General features: G+C 38.7%; 1 protein-coding gene across 3 annotated transcripts in view; it reads right to left on the minus strand.

Moving 5' to 3' along the window:
• Positions 1–17,899, minus strand: part of VhaSFD (V-type proton ATPase subunit VhaSFD) — a 111,373-nt gene that overhangs the window by 70,149 nt on the left and 23,325 nt on the right. For 2 of the 3 annotated variants that reach the window (XM_070103642.1, XM_070103641.1), the window contains 2 exons: positions 8,433–8,514; positions 442–628 (listed from right to left, as the gene is read on the minus strand). In XM_070103642.1, the coding sequence (XP_069959743.1) occupies positions 442–628; positions 8,433–8,514 (269 nt within the window). The remainder of the gene's footprint in view (positions 1–441; positions 629–8,432; positions 8,515–17,899) is intronic. The other variant, XM_070103643.1, reaches the window with a different exon arrangement.

The following is a 17,899-nucleotide window of genomic DNA, read 5'->3' on the forward strand; positions in this document are numbered from 1 at the left end:
TGAAAAAATGAACTTGCCGCACATGCAATAAATGGTCACATAAAAAAAAAAAAATTATATGGAGTTGATGGATGAAAACCAAGAAAAAATCCAATTATAATTCCTATACCTTACAATACAAAATTCAGAAAAAAAAATTCACATTTATTTATTTTACAAAAAAAAAAAAAATTTACGAGTATACCAGAGAGTGAACAGCCATGTTCCTAAAATAAAATCATAATCCTTGTCTTTGAATTGAAATGCATACCTTAAGAACCTGGGAAACAACCAGGCAATGTATGATGCAGTGAAAGGGCTAAAAAATTAAAAACATGCCATTTATTAACCTATGGCTTGTGGAGTTGGCTTTCGTTTATTTAAACACGAAAAATTGAAGAGATTGAACAAAATATTTATCTGAAACATACAACCTACAGCACAAACAAATTTCACACTCACAGAGAGTATGTCATCAACCAGAATGAGGATGTACTGAATGGTCTGGTCCTTGCTAATATGACCCAAGAGGTTCATGAAGGTTCGAGCCACCTGAAGACGACGAGAGTTGAGAAGAATTTGTCGGTTCTGACCGGGCACTTCAACTGCCATGATGACTTCGTAGTCCTCCTGGGTGATCATCTGCGACCTGGAATAAAAATCTCATAAGCCCTTTTACTGTCACGGCCCCCAAAATTAAAATGGCCGATAGTGTCATGATTTAAAATAAATTAGATAAATTAACAAATTAAATAAAATAAATTAATAAATTCAATAAACAGACCCAAAAATATGGAGCTCACTACAAGATGCTTTTAAAAGTTTACTCTGTCAACTGCTTCAAAAATACTTAAAAAAAAAAAATCTGTACTTAACTCACTGCAATTTTATGAACATTGAATTTAAATGCAAAATACATCTATTGTAATCTGCTTATCCAGATTTCAATCAGCATTAAAAAATCATGCACTTGTCTCCACTATATTTCTATCAAAAATTTTCTTGCTCAAATTGTCTATGCTGTTTTGTTACTGTCAGTTATTAGCATTGATGTTTTAGTAAAAGTTTTCTTACTTAGAATGATCAATGCATTTAAGAATCTAATTTTCAGAAAACTTAGCTACTTTAAACTCAGCATTAAAATAATCTAACTTTAAATTAATCAAACTCTATTCATTGTCAAGTAGTAGTTACAAGTTCTAGTTTCAATATACCTGAGCTTTGTATAACTATGGGCTTTTCCATGTATGGTACAAGCACTGTAAACCAGTTTTCATAATGCAAACATATTTTCTTGGAAAATAAACTTAGCTATACTTTCCTGCATGTTTCACAATACAGTGGTTCTTAGTCCATTAGTATTTCCTTTCAATTTCTGAGAATGGGTCATGGGGATAATGATCTCCCGAATCATATTAACCCTTAAATTGTCCAAACACAGACCTATGTTTTCATTGCCAGCACTCCAAAAATCTTTTTTTTTTTTTTTTAACTAAAGAGGGCAATTTTCTGTGTAATAAAACCCCAAAAAAAAAATTTAGGATCAGTACTTGCCAAGATATAAGACCGCGAAGTTGGTACTGGATGCTCACCTGCCCGAAGTTGGCACTGGTTGCTCACCTGATGGCAACATGGAGTCCTGCAGCTTGCAGAAGTGTTGCCAATATACCTTTTTTTCTTTTTTAATTTATATAATTTTTTTTGTTCTGATAATTACAAATTTTAGTAGTTCTTGTGATTTCATAGCCAATGTTTGTTCTGACACTAACATTAGGTACTCAAATAGTCATAAACACACTGACATGTGAATATTTTCACCTGCTTTGGTAACCTACTATTATCTAGAAATATATACATAGTATTTATAGGTCCCAGCAACATTTAGAAATGCTGGAGTATATATGAAACTCCTTGAAGCAACACTGTGTAAGACGAGTGTCACTCCATTGCTGACAGTGCAGCAGTGAGTGACACTTGATGATAGTGCACTGCCTTGGCTTTGTTTGTCTTCACTGTTACATATAAACATGTCTATCTGTTTGTCTGTCTAGCTCTCTCTCTTTATCTCTGTCTCTGCTTATCTTTCTCTCTGCCTGTGTGTGTGTCTTCCTGTCTCTCTGTCTGCTTGTCTCTCTGTCTCACAGAGCCACTCATGAACTAACAGGGATTACACATGATGCAGAGTCGTCACGTCTGATTCCTGAACAAGTGAAAATGCATATTACTTGCCAGTCATGCTTATTATGCCTTATATCTACAAGCACAGTATAGCACTTTGGATTTTTTGGGTTATCCTAGATAATTTACACTATGTATAATAACTATTTATGTTTACCTGTGAGGTAGAGACAGAGAGAGAGACAGGCAGACAGAGACAGCCAAAGTCAATCAGTCACCTGGCCAGCCAGCCACCCAGCCATTCGGCCTGCCAAACACGTATTACACATGTTCCAGAATCGTTTCTCTTTTTTTTAGGGCATAGGTTATAGGACATTCTGGCAGGATGACACTACCAGTGGTATCAGAAATGAAAGGATGTTGCACAAATGTTCCACATGGGTTATTATCGAGGTTTTTGATATATCCTCACCCACTTGTGGCCACATCCATCTCAAAGCCACTAAACTTTGGGTCAACATCACTTTCCTCTTATAAGGGGAGTGTTAATACGACACGCCATCAGTGAATCCCCAGTGTTTGCCACACTATTTGCTCTAGCTGGTGCTCCCACAAGGACTAAGTGGTTCCTGATTCTTTTAATACTGCACACACCAAGCATTAAGACCCATTCTATACTGACCAGGCATCTCAGGCCAACTGTGCCAAATTTGAAGGTAGATCTATGTTCGGAGCGCTAGTGGTACAAAAGTAGATCTACATTTGGGCAGTTTAAGGGTTAAATATACGTAATATATAAACAGAATTACTTTTACGTTCATATGCCGAGCACTAAACCTGTTGGGGCCACAGTGGCTGGATACATTGGAGGCAATCAGATTCAATCAAAGGAAAGCACGGAACAGAACACAGATGAAGTAAAAGCGCATATTAACCCTTTCAGGGTCTGTCCCGTAGATCTACGGCTTTACGTTCAGGGTCCAAACCGTAGATCTACGTCATGAGCTCAGCTCACTCTGATAAACTGTGAGTGGTACATTTGGGCCTAGATATGAGAGAATACATCTATGTGGTATGTGTGCACCACATAAAACAGATCCTGCAGCACACTGTGTATAATGAGAGAGAAAAACTGAAATCATGATTTTTCGATTAAAACAGTGACTTTGCAGTGTTTTTTCGTATGTTTTTTATAGTTGTATTTGCGATTTCTTGGTCTCATTTGATAGAATGGAAGACATGTTACAGAAATAGAGATAATTTTGATTGGTTTTAGCACTGGAAATGGCTTGAAACTGAGCTCAAAGTAGCAGAAATGTTAAATTTTTGCCGATATTCAAGAGTAAATAAACGACCTCACACATCTAATACACGTCAGCTGGTGGGTCTAATATGCATTCACAAATATGGTGATGATATCTGTACAATTATTACAGTATTGCATAACAGTAAATCTTCTATTTTTTGGTGTGAATAAAAATTCATTATGTGAATAAAAAATAAAAATGGAATTTATTTGTAAAGCCTCAAAACGTAACTAATGAACAGAGGAAATGTTAGTTTAGTTCCAGGAATACCTACATTGTTTATTCTGGACCCTATTTTGAAATTGGAATATTTTGAACTTTGTGTTAAATTGGCCAAATTAACAATTTCCGATCACTTTAATTTGTAGTTGAAACAGTTGACTTGGCGATTTCTTGTGCTCAAGAATTTGGTTAACTGGAATAATGTAATTGGCCTAAAATGGGAGTCAAAGTCGGCAAAATCGCCAATTCGTAAATATCGCTGACACATCAAAATTCGCGAGAGCATAATTTCGTCAATTTTCCATCAAATTTCGTACTTTTTGTTTTATTACCTTCACAAAAAGATTCTCTACCATTTCATAAGAAAAAATAACAAATTTTTTTTTTGAAAATTCTTGGACACTGGGGCACCACTTCAAATTTGGGCCTTGGACCCTGAAGGGGTTAAGTGACACTATGCAGTAGAACCTCGGTTGTCGACTGCATTATCTGTCGAACAAATCGATTTTCGAATGAGGAATTCGAGAAAAAAAAAAGTCTTGGTTTTCATATGTTCTCTTGGTTGTTGAGTGACAATGCAAACGGCTCAGGTCACACACTCACTGACTCGTGTGCAGTAAACATCTTGAGCTTTTGATGTGCATCTTGTGAACTTTTTTTTGTTATTTTGCAGTTTTGGTGCAATTTTTTTATTGAGAGATAAGCCATCATTTGTCCAAAGGAGGACCATTTCAATATCCTCACCTGCTTGAGGTTTATAGACAAAGCCTGGAATATTGCTGCACACTAACAGCACCTTTCAAGGCAGGTGAAATTACTGACCTAGAAAATGTACAGAGAACTCTCACGGTGCGCATAACAGATAAAACACCTCAATTACTGGGAGCGCTTGAGGTTCCTAAACCTGTATTCCCTGGAATGCAAGCGGGAGAGATACATGATTATATACACCTGGAAAATCCTAGAGGGACTAGTACCAAACTTGCACACGAAAATCACTCTCTACGAAAGCAAAAGACTTGGCAGACGATGCAACATCCCCCCAATGAAAAGCAGGGGTGTCACTAGCACGTTAAGAGACAACACAATAAGTGTCAGGGGCCCGAGACTGTTCAACTGCCTCCCAGCATACATAAGGGGGATTACCAATAGACCCCTGGCTGTCTTTAAGCAGGCACTGGACAAGCACCTAAAGTCGGTACCTGACCAGCCGGGCTGTGGCTTGTACGCTGGATTGCGTGCAGCCAGCAGTAACAGCCTGGTTGATCAGGCCCTGATCCACCATGAGGCCTGGTCACAGACCAGGCCGCAGTAACGTTGACCCCCGGAACTCTCTCCAGGTAAACTCCAGGTAAACGTGTCTTCCAGGACAATGTAGTCAGCATGGAAGGAATTGTGGCCTGACTTTATGACAGCCAGGGATTTTGAATGCTTTGAAGATGAGCCTGAGCTAGTAGAGGATAGTGTGGAAGACTTTGAGCTTAGAGGTGACTAAAGATGATGGGGAGGAGTTGGTGGAGGAGCACAGAACTGAACTCACCACAGAACTTGAAAGGAGAAGCAACAACAGATTGCGGCTGAGAAGCTGTCATCAGAGTAAGAGGAAGGAAGGGATGATGTGCCCATTGCACTAGTCAAGGATATGTGTGCTAAATGGCATGAAGTGCGGGACTTTGCTGAAAAATACCATCCACACAAAGTAGTGGCCATCCATCTCTCTAACATGTACAATGACTGTAATGTCTCAATTTAGACAGTGTTAGAACAAAGCCCAAAACAAACCTCAATGAACAGGTTTTTAGTGAGACAAAGAACCAGTTAGCCATAACAAGGTGTTAATGGTGAAAAGATACAAAGAAGAGAAACAACACCGGAAGCACAGTTGCCTGACATATTACCAGAAGGCGACTCTCCTTCCATGCAGTAACATACCCCCTCCTCTCCACCACCTGCTTCCTGTATGCCATTGACTCTCCTCTGACAGGTAAGAGGCGATTAAATTTTAATTTACTGTACAGTATTTCGGTTAAAGTTTCTTTTAATATTCATTTTTACAGTTTTATGCAGTAGTTAGTACACTTTTAATAAATTATTACATTGTCATTTGGGGTCTGGATTAATTCTATTTACATTATTCTTTATGGGAAAAATTGCTTTGGATGTCTTCCATTTCAGTTGTTGAATCGACACGTGGAACAAATTAAATTTGACAACCGAGGTTCCACTGTATAAAGTAAATTAATGCTATCTTTGAAAAAGCCTGATAATAATAATAAATGTCTTTCTTTTCTGCAGCATCCAGGTGATGTAGTTTACATATTATAAAGTACAGTGGAACCTCTAATTATGAGTGCATCCACATGCGAGTTTTTCCAGATACGACCAGTCGTTTGGTCGATTTTTTGCTTCCAGACGTGAGCAAAATTTCCAGATGCGAGCGGGCCTCAAGGGAGGTTCCTTGACACTGGTGAGGGGCTCTTGCTTTTGACCTAGGGAATTGGATCTCAGTTGTTTGTTGGACTATCTTATTGAAACTTGGGCAAAGTATGATGGAAAGATGCTTCTTAACATACACCAAAAATGAAAGAAATCGGACCATAAATAACAGAGTTCACTTCTCAGCCATTAGCCTCCCCTTAGCGGTACATTTTCGAATGGTTATTATGGTTGTATTCTCGTTTTCTTGGCTTCACTTGATAGAATGGAAGATATACTACAGATATAAATATGATTTTGATTGGTTCCACAATGAAAAGTACCTTGAAATTGAGCTCAAAGTAGCAGAAATGTTCGATTCTTCGGCGATGTTCAGGAGTAAACAAATGATGTCACCATCCAATACCTGTTCAATTGGCACTGCCCCTCAACCTTCACATATTGGAAAGCTCTTTAACACGCTAGCAAAAGTGGGAGCAGACATCATGAGGTAGCAGTGGCAGCCAACATGAAGCAGCAGTGGCAGACATCATGAAGCAGCAGTGGTAGACAACATGAAGCAGCAGTGGCAGACATAAAGCAGCAGTGGCAGACATGAAGCAGCAGAGGCAGACAACATGAAGCAGCAGTGGTAGACATGAAGCAGCAGTGGCAGAAATCATGAGGTAGCAGTGGCAGACAAAATGAGGTAGCAGTGGCAGACAACATGAGGTAGCAGTGGCAGACAACATGAAGCAGCAGTGGCAGACAAAATGAGGTAGCAGTGGCAGACAACATGAAGCAGCAGTGGCAGACCTTGTTGTACCCTATAGTATAAGTGAGCTTCCAAACGCCACCACGAGATAGCAGTACATATCAAAACAATGCTCAGTCCACTCCACTTGCTGTGGAGGGAATTCTCATGTTTTCCTTAAGTTTTGTGCAGTTATTTTGTGAAATTTCTTGTTTCTTACCATGGGTCCTAAGAAAGCAAGTGCAAAGGACAGTGCTGAGAAGAAAAAGAGGATGATTTCCTTGGAATTAAAGCAGAAAATCATAAACAGACTAGGTGGAGGGTTAAGGACTTGGCCATGCAGTACCAGCATACCATTTCTACAATATATATAATACTAAAGCAGGAGTCAGAGACAAAGTGTAACATTAAGAGTGTAGTAATTATAAGTCACTCTGTCTGACTTTTTTGGGTTATCCTAGGTGCTCTACACATGTAGTCAGGAGCAGGAATGGCCGCTGTGGTGGCCCTATAAACCCCAACAACATGGCCGCTGTCACCACCACTAGCCACATACGTAATAACATGTATTTTATTCATTCTAGTGTATATACGTATCATGTTTCTATGTTATTAATATTGTTTATTGTGTCATATTAGATGAACTGTGATAGATAAATAAGCCATAGAGTTGCTATTAGGGAAATTTTGTCGTGCCTGGAATTCCACTGGAACAGATTAATTCCATTTCAACTAATTTAAATGAGGAAAATTGACTCTGCAAATGAGCAAATCCAGATGCAAGCAAGGTCATGGAACTGATTAAACTCATAAGTAAGGTTTCACTGTATTGTTAGGCACAAAAGAAAGCCACCAGCATTCAGTGAAGTTCAGGTAAACTAATCCTAATGCTGAAAGACTATTTAAGACTACGTACATAAGTGAGGAAGCATTGAGTTATGCTCAAAATCTTGGTAGTTGGCAATGTGAACTTTCTCTCCAGCACAAATTGGGCCTAAGGGATGAATGTTTGCAGAGTGCACCTCCTCTCACCCACACCACCTATGGTTCCTTTATGGAAATGATTTTGGATATTTTCATCACTACATATACAGTAATTTCTGGATATTAGGTAAAAAAAAAATATTAGTGATGCTAAAGGTGGCAAGAATAAGAATAATCATGAATCTCTGACAGTATTGAAGAAAATATATTTTTTTAGATATGTGATACAGAATGCCTGCACCTTTATTAAGAGAGAATTCACCATCCATATAATTAAAGACAATGAGAAGAAAATAAGAGCCAGCTTGAGACTTGGTGAAAAGAATATCAAAGACGGAATACTGCAGGGTAAATCAGACCAGAGATGCATTACGGTAGTCATCAGCTACTGACAACTCTTCATCCACATCGTCACAACTACCACCTTTGATATACTTTTGATATCTGCATAATTTTCCAACAGACATTCAATAGCAAGCATTCAATGCACAATTTTAGCACTAAGACAGCAAAAAAGAAGACTGCAGATGGCTGCCCTTTAGTGATGGGCATCATATACTCCCCAGGTAAGATTGGACTAAAAGTGCTTCTACAAGTAGAAAAGATCATACAAGATTTAGTCCATGACTAGATAAAGCAGCAGCATCACTTACTGAAGGTAGGAGGGCCAGTTGACCTTCTGCAAGCGGATCTCATTTGCTCGCTGCACCAAAACACTTGTTGCTCCAGCCACACCTGGGGTATAGTAAGATTTATGTTTGACAAATCCTTATACAAGAAATATCAATATTTAATCATAAACTTTTCAAAATAGAAGATAAAATCATAAGATTTAACCCATTCAGGGTTTTGGCCGTACTAGTATGGCTTACGTGCCAGGGTCCTTGACGTACTAGTACTCATAAATTCTAGCGCCTTCAAATCTAGTGAGAGAAAGCTGGTAGGCCTACATATGAAAGAATGGGTCTATGTGGTCAGTGTGCGCAGTATAAAAAAAAATCCTGCAGCACACAGTGCGTAATGAGAAAAAAAAAAATTTGACCGTGTTTTTGGATTAAAACAGCGACTTTGCACTGTATTTTCATATGGTATTTATTGTTGTATTCTAGCTTTCCTGGTCTCATTTGATAGAATGGAAGACATATTACAGAAATTGAGATGACTGACTGGTTTTACAATGAAAAGTACCGTGAAATTGAGCTCAAAGTAGCAGAAATGTTCGATTTTTACCAAAGTTCAAAAGTAAACAAATCATGCTAAGTGTCCAATACACGTCAACTGGTGAGTCTAATATTCTTTCACAAGTGCGCCGATATTATTTATACCATTTCTGCACTAATGCAGTAGTCTGCATAACAGTAAATCTTCTATTTATTGTGAGAATAAAAATTCAAAATGGAAAGCAAAAGAATGTAAGAGGGGCGTGGGGACGTGACTAATGAGCAGAGGAAATGTTATTTTAGTGCCAGGAATGTCTTTCTTGTTTATTCTGGACCCTATTTGGAAATTGGCATCTTTTGAAATTTGTGTGAAATTGACAAAATTGCTAAATTCTGACCACTGTATTGGATAGTTGAAATTGGTAAATGGGTAGTTTCTTGTACTCATTCGATAGAAAACATTGAGTTCTAGTGAAATACGTATGATTTTTGTCGACTACTAAACTGGAATTGACCGAAAATAGGGCTCAAAGTGGGCAAAATCGCCGATGCGTAAACATTATCGAGACCGCTAACTTCGCGAGAGCATAATTCCGTAAGTTTTCCATTAAATTTCATACTCTTGGTGTCATTATGATCGGGAAAAGATTCTCTATCTTTTCATAAGACATTTTTTTTTTTTTTTTTTTTGAAATTTGGGGGACCCTAAGAACAAGTCTCTGAGAGGGCCTGTGGACCCTGAAAGGGTTAATGTACACTTACAGGAATGGTTAAATAACTTTTTTTTTTTCCATCAAACCGGCCATATCCCACCAAGGCAGTGTACCCTAAAAAGAAAAACGAAAGCTTCTCTTTTTAATTTTAGTAATGTATACAGGAGAAGGGGTTATTAGCCCCTTGCTTCTGCCATGTAAGTAGCCTCTTATGATACGCATGGCTTACGGAGGAAGAATTCTGTTGCACTTCCCCATGGAGATAAAAGGAAATAAGTAAGAACAAGAACTAGTAAGAAAATAAAAGAAAACCCAGAGGGGTGTGTATATATATGTTTGTACATGCATGTGTAGTGTGACCCAAGTGTAAATAGCAAGACGTACCTGATATCTTGCACATTTATGAGACGGAAAACAGACACCAGCAATCCTACCATCGTGTAAAATAATTACAGGTTTCTGTTTTACACTCACTTGGTAGGACGGTAGTACCTCCCTGGGCGGTTGCTGTCTACCAACTTACTATCTAGGAATGATAACATACATTCTGTAATACGCAGGTAAATAAGCATTATTACTAACGTATGGATGAATGAAGTAAAATTTCCTTAGATAACTACAAACTGTAGAACAGAACCAGCAAAACACCTCAACCACAAGTCAATAATTACAAAAAAAAAAAAAAAAAAAAAAAAAAAAAGATTGTCAAAAGGAGTGAGTTTTCTGAGGAAGTATTTTTGGGATATGATGTGAACTTAATATCATAGCTAAGTTTGAAACATGCACAAGTGTTGCATGTCTTTCTCATCTTCTGGTCAATATTGTGTAAATAATATGGCCATGAATAACACAGTTATAAAAATGTTATAAAACTTGCCTAAGTGTCCTCAAAAGAAATTCTGCTCCTATTTGTAGACATCAATGCCTTAGGCTTCATTCACAAAGACATGACATTCATAGAAAGAGTTGTGACATTTTTCTGAAACCTATTGATAATTCCAGGGACCACTGCTCCTACGTGACCTGACTGGTGACCGAGTCAGATAAGGTGTTGCTACTCAATGCACAGTCTAAAATGGGTGCTACAGCCCAAGTGATAAGAAAAAGTATGCAAAAGCTTCTCAAATTCATTCTTGATGACAGTTGTGTTTAATACGTGTCTCCAACCACTCTGTTTACAAGCTTAGCTGACACCAACATCTCAGGATTTTAAGCCTTGACCATGTCTTTCCTTTCTTTATTTCCAGGGTAGTCAAATTAAATCGAGTCTTTACAGATATCCCATTCCTTACACTGCAAAACATTTGTTTCAGCTCACTGGTTCTTCTATAACTCTGTCACATGCTTTATCAGGCGAGGATTCCATTCTGTGGCAGCATATTTTATAATGGGCCTCTTGTATGTTATATATAGTGTCCTAAATTACTCCTTATATAGGTTCATATACACTGCTGATTTTATCTTATTTATGTGCACCTCTGACGATATGTTTGATATAATACTTAAACCCGAAGCCATTTTCTTTGTTACGCCATTAAGCAAAAGTAAAGTTTACTTTCCATGGTGTAATATAGTATAGTATGATATTATACAGTGATACCTCGACTTACGAGTGCCCCAACTTACAAGTTTTCTGAGTTATGAGCCATCACTCGGTCGATTTTTTGCTTTGAACTATGAACCAAAATCCAAGTTACAAGCGAACTTCTGATACGCCGCCACTAGTTGGTGCAGTAAACGCCACAACATCCGCCCAGCATCCCAGCGTTTTGTTCAGTTATTTTGCCAAATTTCTTTTTTCTAACCATGGGTCCTAAAAAAGTATGTGCAAAGGACAGTGCTGAGAAGAGAAGAATGATGTTCATTGAATTAAAGCATGAAATCATAGAAAAGCATGAGAAAATTGCTTTTGTTTCAGTGTTTTCCTTATGAAACTAGTGATCTAGTACAGTCAGCCCCACAAATACTCTATTTTCTCTTATAATAAGACCTCAGAAGGGCAAGAATGGGAAGATATGGTCAGAGCAATAATTATTTTTACCTCAGGAGTGGCCGCCACCACTTGTCACATAATGACATACATATACGTACTATGTAAAGTAAAAGAACATAAGTGCAACTAATGTGACATTTTATTGTGGCAACGTTTCGCTCTCCAGGAACTTTGTCAAGCTGTTACAAACAATGCATGGACACAGAGGGTATATATAGACTTAGAGTGAGTGGTAGTAGTAGTAGTGATACAATATGGTAGAAAAATTAACTTGCACATGAGTAAAAGGATATAAAATCTATTACTTGGGTAGCATAAAAATAATAGGTTAGACAAATATTTCTATTGGAGGTTGAATTAGAGAAGGCCTGTTTCAGTGTTCATCCTTTGTAATGTGCCTGTGTAGCATTAGCAGGAGAGACTATGTGATCGCAGGGTTTACTGTTTTCAGAAGGATTCTTGCTAAGACTTCAGATATGGTGAAGCTGCCTTTGTTTTGTTTAATTGCATTAGAAACAGCGATTAGTGATGATTCAAGGCACTTGCATCTGTGGAAATTAGTTTCTTTGTCCATGCAGTGTTTGTAACGGCCTGACAAAGCTCCTGGAGAGTGAAATGTTGCCACAATAAAATGTCACATTAGTTGCACTTGTGTCCTTTTACTTTACATATTGTCGGTAATTCTACCAGCAAATATACATACATATTCTATTCATTCTAGAGTATATATCATGTTTCTATGTTATTTACATTGTTTATTAAGTCATATTAGATCAATTGTGATAGATAAATAAGCCACAGTGTTGATATTAGCGTTATACTGAAGTATTTTCTCCTGCTTCCCGAGAGCCAGGAATTCCGCTGGGACTGATTAATGGCATTTGTTAATTTCAATGAGGAAAACTGATTTTATATATGAGCAAATTGAGTTACAAGCTCGGTCACTGTAGCACTCTATATTGTACCACTGTACAGTGGACCCCCGCATAACGATATTACAGTGGACCCCCGGTTAACGATTTTAATCCGTGCAAGAGGGGTAATTGTTATGCGAAATAATCGTTATGTGAATGAATTTTCCCCATAAGAAATAATGGAAATAAAATTAATCCGTGCAAGACACCCAAAAGTATGAAAAAAAAAAATTTTACCACATGAAATATACATTTTCCCACACACAAAGAGAAGGATACATGCACAATAGTAGAGTAGTACATGCACAGTATATATTGTGCATGTACTAGTCTACTAAATGAAGAATAAATGACACTTACCTTTATTGAAGATGCAGCAATGACTGATGAGACACTGTGTCCTGGGAGTGCCTTTTCCTCCTGAGTACTGTAGGTCCTGTTTGGCATTTTCTTCCAGAACAGGCCTTATCAAACCAACCTTTGCTGGCTTTAAATTCACCAATATGAGCACTAGTTCCAGGCATTTTTCCCTGTTCACCTGGGTGTTAGTCGACTTGTGTGGGTTGCATCCTGGGAGACAAGATTAAGGACCCCAATGGAAATAAGTTAGACAGTCTTCGATGACACTGACTTTTTTGGGTTATCCTGGGTGGCAAATCCTCTGGGGTTAATTGTTTCTTGGTATTCTCAATAAGCCACACCAACAACGGTGCTACAGCAGCAGCAGCAGCTGACAGTGCAGCAGCAGCAGCAGCTGTACCACCAATAGTAGCGATGGTTGATTGGGGTTTATTATACAACCTGGCCAGCTCGGAGACATGCACTCCACTTTCATACTTATCAATGATCTTTTTCTTCATCTCTATTGTAATTCTCACCCTTATTGCTGTAGGGTTGGCACTAGAAGCTTTCTTGGGGCCCATGGTCACTTATTTTCCAGAAAAAGCACCGAAAACACTGTAATAATACGAAATATTCCGATTGTATGCTTGGATGTTACCGCGGAGGCTGGCTGGTAAACAATGCCACCGGCGGAACATGTGAGCGTGGCTCAGGCCGCACATTGGATGCGTCTCGGACGAAAATTGGTAAGCGGGTTTTTAAGCGGTATGTGAGGCAAAATTTTTGCAATTAAAGTAAGCGGTATGCGAAATAATCGTTATGTGATGCCATCGTTATGCGGGGGTCCACTGTATTTCAATCCAGAAGTCTGTTTGGGTGCCATTATAGACCGAATTTGTTCCCATAAGAAATATAGGTAGTAGGTTGGTAGACAGCAACCACCCAGGGAAGTACTACCGTCCTGCCAGATGACTGTGAAACAAAAACCTGTAACTGTTTTGCATGATGGTAGGATTGCTGGTTTCTTTTTCTGTCTCATAAACACGCTAAGATAACAGGGATATCTTGCTACTCCTACTTACACTTTGGTCACACTTCACAGACACGCACATGCATATATATATATATACATACATCTAGGTTACTAAAAAAGAGAAGAAGAAAAACTTTATAAAACTGGGTTGCTTAAATGTGCGTGGATGTAGTGCGGATGACAAGAAACAGATGATTGCTGATGTTATGAATGAAAAGAAGTTGGATGTCCTGGCCCTAAGCGAAACAAAGCTGAAGGGGGTAGGAGAGTTTCAGTGGGGGGAAATAAATGGGATTAAATCTGGAGTATCTGAGAGAGTTAGAGCAAAGGAAGGGGTAGCAGTAATGTTAAATGATCAGTTATGGAAGGAGAAAAGAGAATATGAATGTGTAAATTCAAGAATTATGTGGATTAAAGTAAAGGTTGGATGCGAGAAGTGGGTCATAATAAGCGTGTATGCACCTGGAGAAGAGAGGAATGCAGAGGAGAGAGAGAGATTTTGGGAGATGTTAAGTGAATGTATAGGAGCCTTCGAACCAAGTGAGAGAGTAATTGTGGTAGGGGACTTGAATGCTAAAGTAGGAGAAACTTTTAGAGAGGGTGTGGTAGGTAAGTTTGGGGTGCCAGGTGTAAATGATAATGGGAGCCCTTTGATTGAACTTTGTATAGAAAGGGGTTTAGTTATAGGTAATACATATTTTAAGAAAAAGAGGATAAATAAGTATACACGATATGATGTAGGGCGAAATGACAGTAGTTTGTTGGATTATGTATTGGTAGATAAAAGACTGTTGAGTAGACTTCAGGATGTACATGTTTATAGAGGGGCCACAGATATATCAGATCACTTTCTAGTTGTAGCTACACTGAGAGTAAAAGGTAGATGGGATACAAGGAGAATAGAAGCATCAGGGAAGAGAGAGGTGAAGGTTTATAAACTAAAAGAGGAGGCAGTTAGGGTAAGATATAAACAGCTATTGGAGGATAGATGGGCTAATGAGAGCATAGGCAATGGGGTCGAAGAGGTATGGGGTAGGTTTAAAAATGTAGTGTTAGAGTGTTCAGCAGAAGTTTGTGGTTACAGGAAAGTGGGTGCAGGAGGGAAGAGGAGCGATTGGTGGAATGATGATGTAAAGAGAGTAGTAAGGGAGAAAAAGTTAGCATATGAGAAGTTTTTACAAAGTAGAAGTGATGCAAGGAGGGAAGAGTATATGGAGAAAAAGAGAGAAGTTAAGAGAGTGGTGAAGCAATGTAAAAAGAGAGCAAATGAGAGAGTGGGTGAGATGTTATCAACAAATTTTGTTGAAAATAAGAAAAAGTTTTGGAGTGAGATTAACAAGTTAAGAAAACCTAGAGAACAAATGGATTTGTCAGTTAAAAATAGGAGAGGAGAGTTATTAAATGGAGAGTTAGAGGTATTGGGAAGATGGAAGGAATATTTTGAGGAATTGTTAAATGTTGATGAAGATAGGGAAGCTGTGATTTCGTGTATAGGGCAAGGAGGAATAACATCTTGTAGGAGTGAGGAAGAGCCAGTTGTGAGTGTGGGGGAAGTTCGTGAGGCAGTAGGTAAAATGAAAGGGGGTAAGGCAGCCGGGATTGATGAGATAAAGATAGAAATGTTAAAAGCAGGTGGGGATATAGTTTTGGAGTGGTTGGTGCAATTATTTAATAAATGTATGGAAGAGGGTAAGGTACCTAGGGATTGGCAGAGAGCATGCATAGTTCCTTTGTATAAAGGCAAAGGGGATAAAAGAGAGTGCAAAAATTATAGGGGGATAAGTCTGTTGAGTGTACCTGGTAAAGTGTATGGTAGAGTTATAATTGAAAGAATTAAGAGTAAGACGGAGAATAGGATAGCAGATGAACAAGGAGGCTTTAGGAAAGGTAGGGGGTGTGTGGACCAGGTGTTTACAGTGAAACATATAAGTGAACAGTATTTAGATAAGGCTAAAGAGGTCTTTGTGGCATTTATGGATTTGGAAAAGGCATATGACAGGGTGGATAGGGGGGCAATGTGGCAGATGTTGCAAGTGTATGGTGTAGGAGGTAGGTTACTGAAAGCAGTGAAGAGTTTTTACGAGGATAGTGAGGCTCAAGTTAGAGTATGTAGGAAAGAGGGAAATTTTTTCCCAGTAAAAGTAGGCCTTAGACAAGGATGTGTGATGTCACCGTGGTTGTTTAATATATTTATAGATGGGGTTGTAAGAGAAGTAAATGCGAGGGTCTTGGCAAGAGGCGTGGAGTTAAAAGATAAAGAATCACACACAAAGTGGGAGTTGTCACAGCTGCTCTTTGCTGATGACACTGTGCTCTTGGGAGATTCTGAAGAGAAGTTGCAGAGATTGGTGGATGAATTTGGTAGGGTGTGCAAAAGAAGAAAATTAAAGGTGAATACAGGAAAGAGTAAGGTTATGAGGATAACAAAAAGATTAGGTGATGAAAGATTGAATATCAGATTGGAGGGAGAGAGTATGGAGGAGGTGAACGTATTCAGATATTTGGGAGTGGACGTGTCAGCGGATGGGTCTATGAAAGATGAGGTGAATCATAGAATTGATGAGGGAAAAAGAGTGAGTGGTGCACTTAGGAGTCTGTGGAGACAAAGAACTTTGTCCTTGGAGGCAAAGAGGGGAATGTATGAGAGTATAGTTTTACCAACGCTCTTATATGGGTGTGAAGCGTGGGTGATGAATGTTGCAGCGAGGAGAAGGCTGGAGGCAGTGGAGATGTCATGTCTGAGGGCAATGTGTGGTGTGAATATAATGCAGAGAATTCGTAGTTTGGAAGTTAGGAGGAGGTGCGGGATTACCAAAACTGTTGTCCAGAGGGCTGAGGAAGGGTTGTTGAGGTGGTTCGGACATGTAGAGAGAATGGAGCGAAACAGAATGACTTCAAGAGTGTATCAGTCTGTAGTGGAAGGAAGGCGGGGTAGGGGTCGGCCTAGGAAGGGTTGGAGGGAGGGGGTAAAGGAGGTTTTGTGTGCGAGGGGCTTGGACTTCCAGCAGGCATGCGTGAGCGTGTTTGATAGGAGTGAATGGAGACAAATGGTTTTTAATACTTGACGTGCTGTTGGAGTGTGAGCAAAGTAACATTTATGAAGGGATTCAGGGAAACCGGCAGGCCGGACTTGAGTCCTGGAGATGGGAAGTACAGTGCCTGCACTCTGAAGGAGGGGTGTTAATGTTGCAGTTTAAAAACTGTAGTGTAAAGCACCCTTCTGGCAAGACAGTGATGGAGTGAATGATGGTGAAAGTTTTTCTTTTTCGGGCCACCCTGCCTTGGTGGGAATCGGCCGGTGTGATAATAAAAATAATATAAAAAGAAATATTGTGAATTAGATTAGTCCATTTCAGACCCCTAAAAATACACCTACAAAAGCACTTACAAAAATAAACTTACATAATTGGTCGAGTTGGGAGCTGATCGTTATCCGGGGGTCCACTGTATATTGTTCTTTCATTCATGGAAAAGCATATAAATTCTGTGGGGACCACATGAAGTTTGTAGGAAATATATAAGCTATGAAGAAACTATGTAAGCTTTGTATTTTGGGTAGACGTAAGATTAAACCTTTTTTTTTTTTTTAACAACCCAGCTGTATCCCGTCGAGGCAGGGTGACCTAAAAAGAAAAATGAGTCTCTCTTTTTAAGTTTAGTAATGTACAGTGGACCCTCAGTTATCGACCATAATCCGTTTCAGAAGGTTGGCCTAAAAGTGACATGGCCTAAAACTGAAATAACATTTCCCATAAGAATTAATGTAAACACAATTAATCCATTCCAGAAACCCAAAAATATTAACAAAAAAAAAATTTTTTTAAAGATTATAGTTTTACATGCACAAAACAATGAGAGCTAAATAAAATAAATAAATGATCATTTAAATCCCTATTATATACCTTTATTGAAGACTCTTGTTGGTTTATGGAAGATAGGGAAGAGGAGAGAGGAAGGATTGATTA

The sequence above is a fragment of the Cherax quadricarinatus genome, chromosome 86 (assembly GCF_038502225.1).
Source record: "Cherax quadricarinatus isolate ZL_2023a chromosome 86, ASM3850222v1, whole genome shotgun sequence".
In the NCBI taxonomy this organism is placed as follows: domain Eukaryota; kingdom Metazoa; phylum Arthropoda; class Malacostraca; order Decapoda; family Parastacidae; genus Cherax; species Cherax quadricarinatus.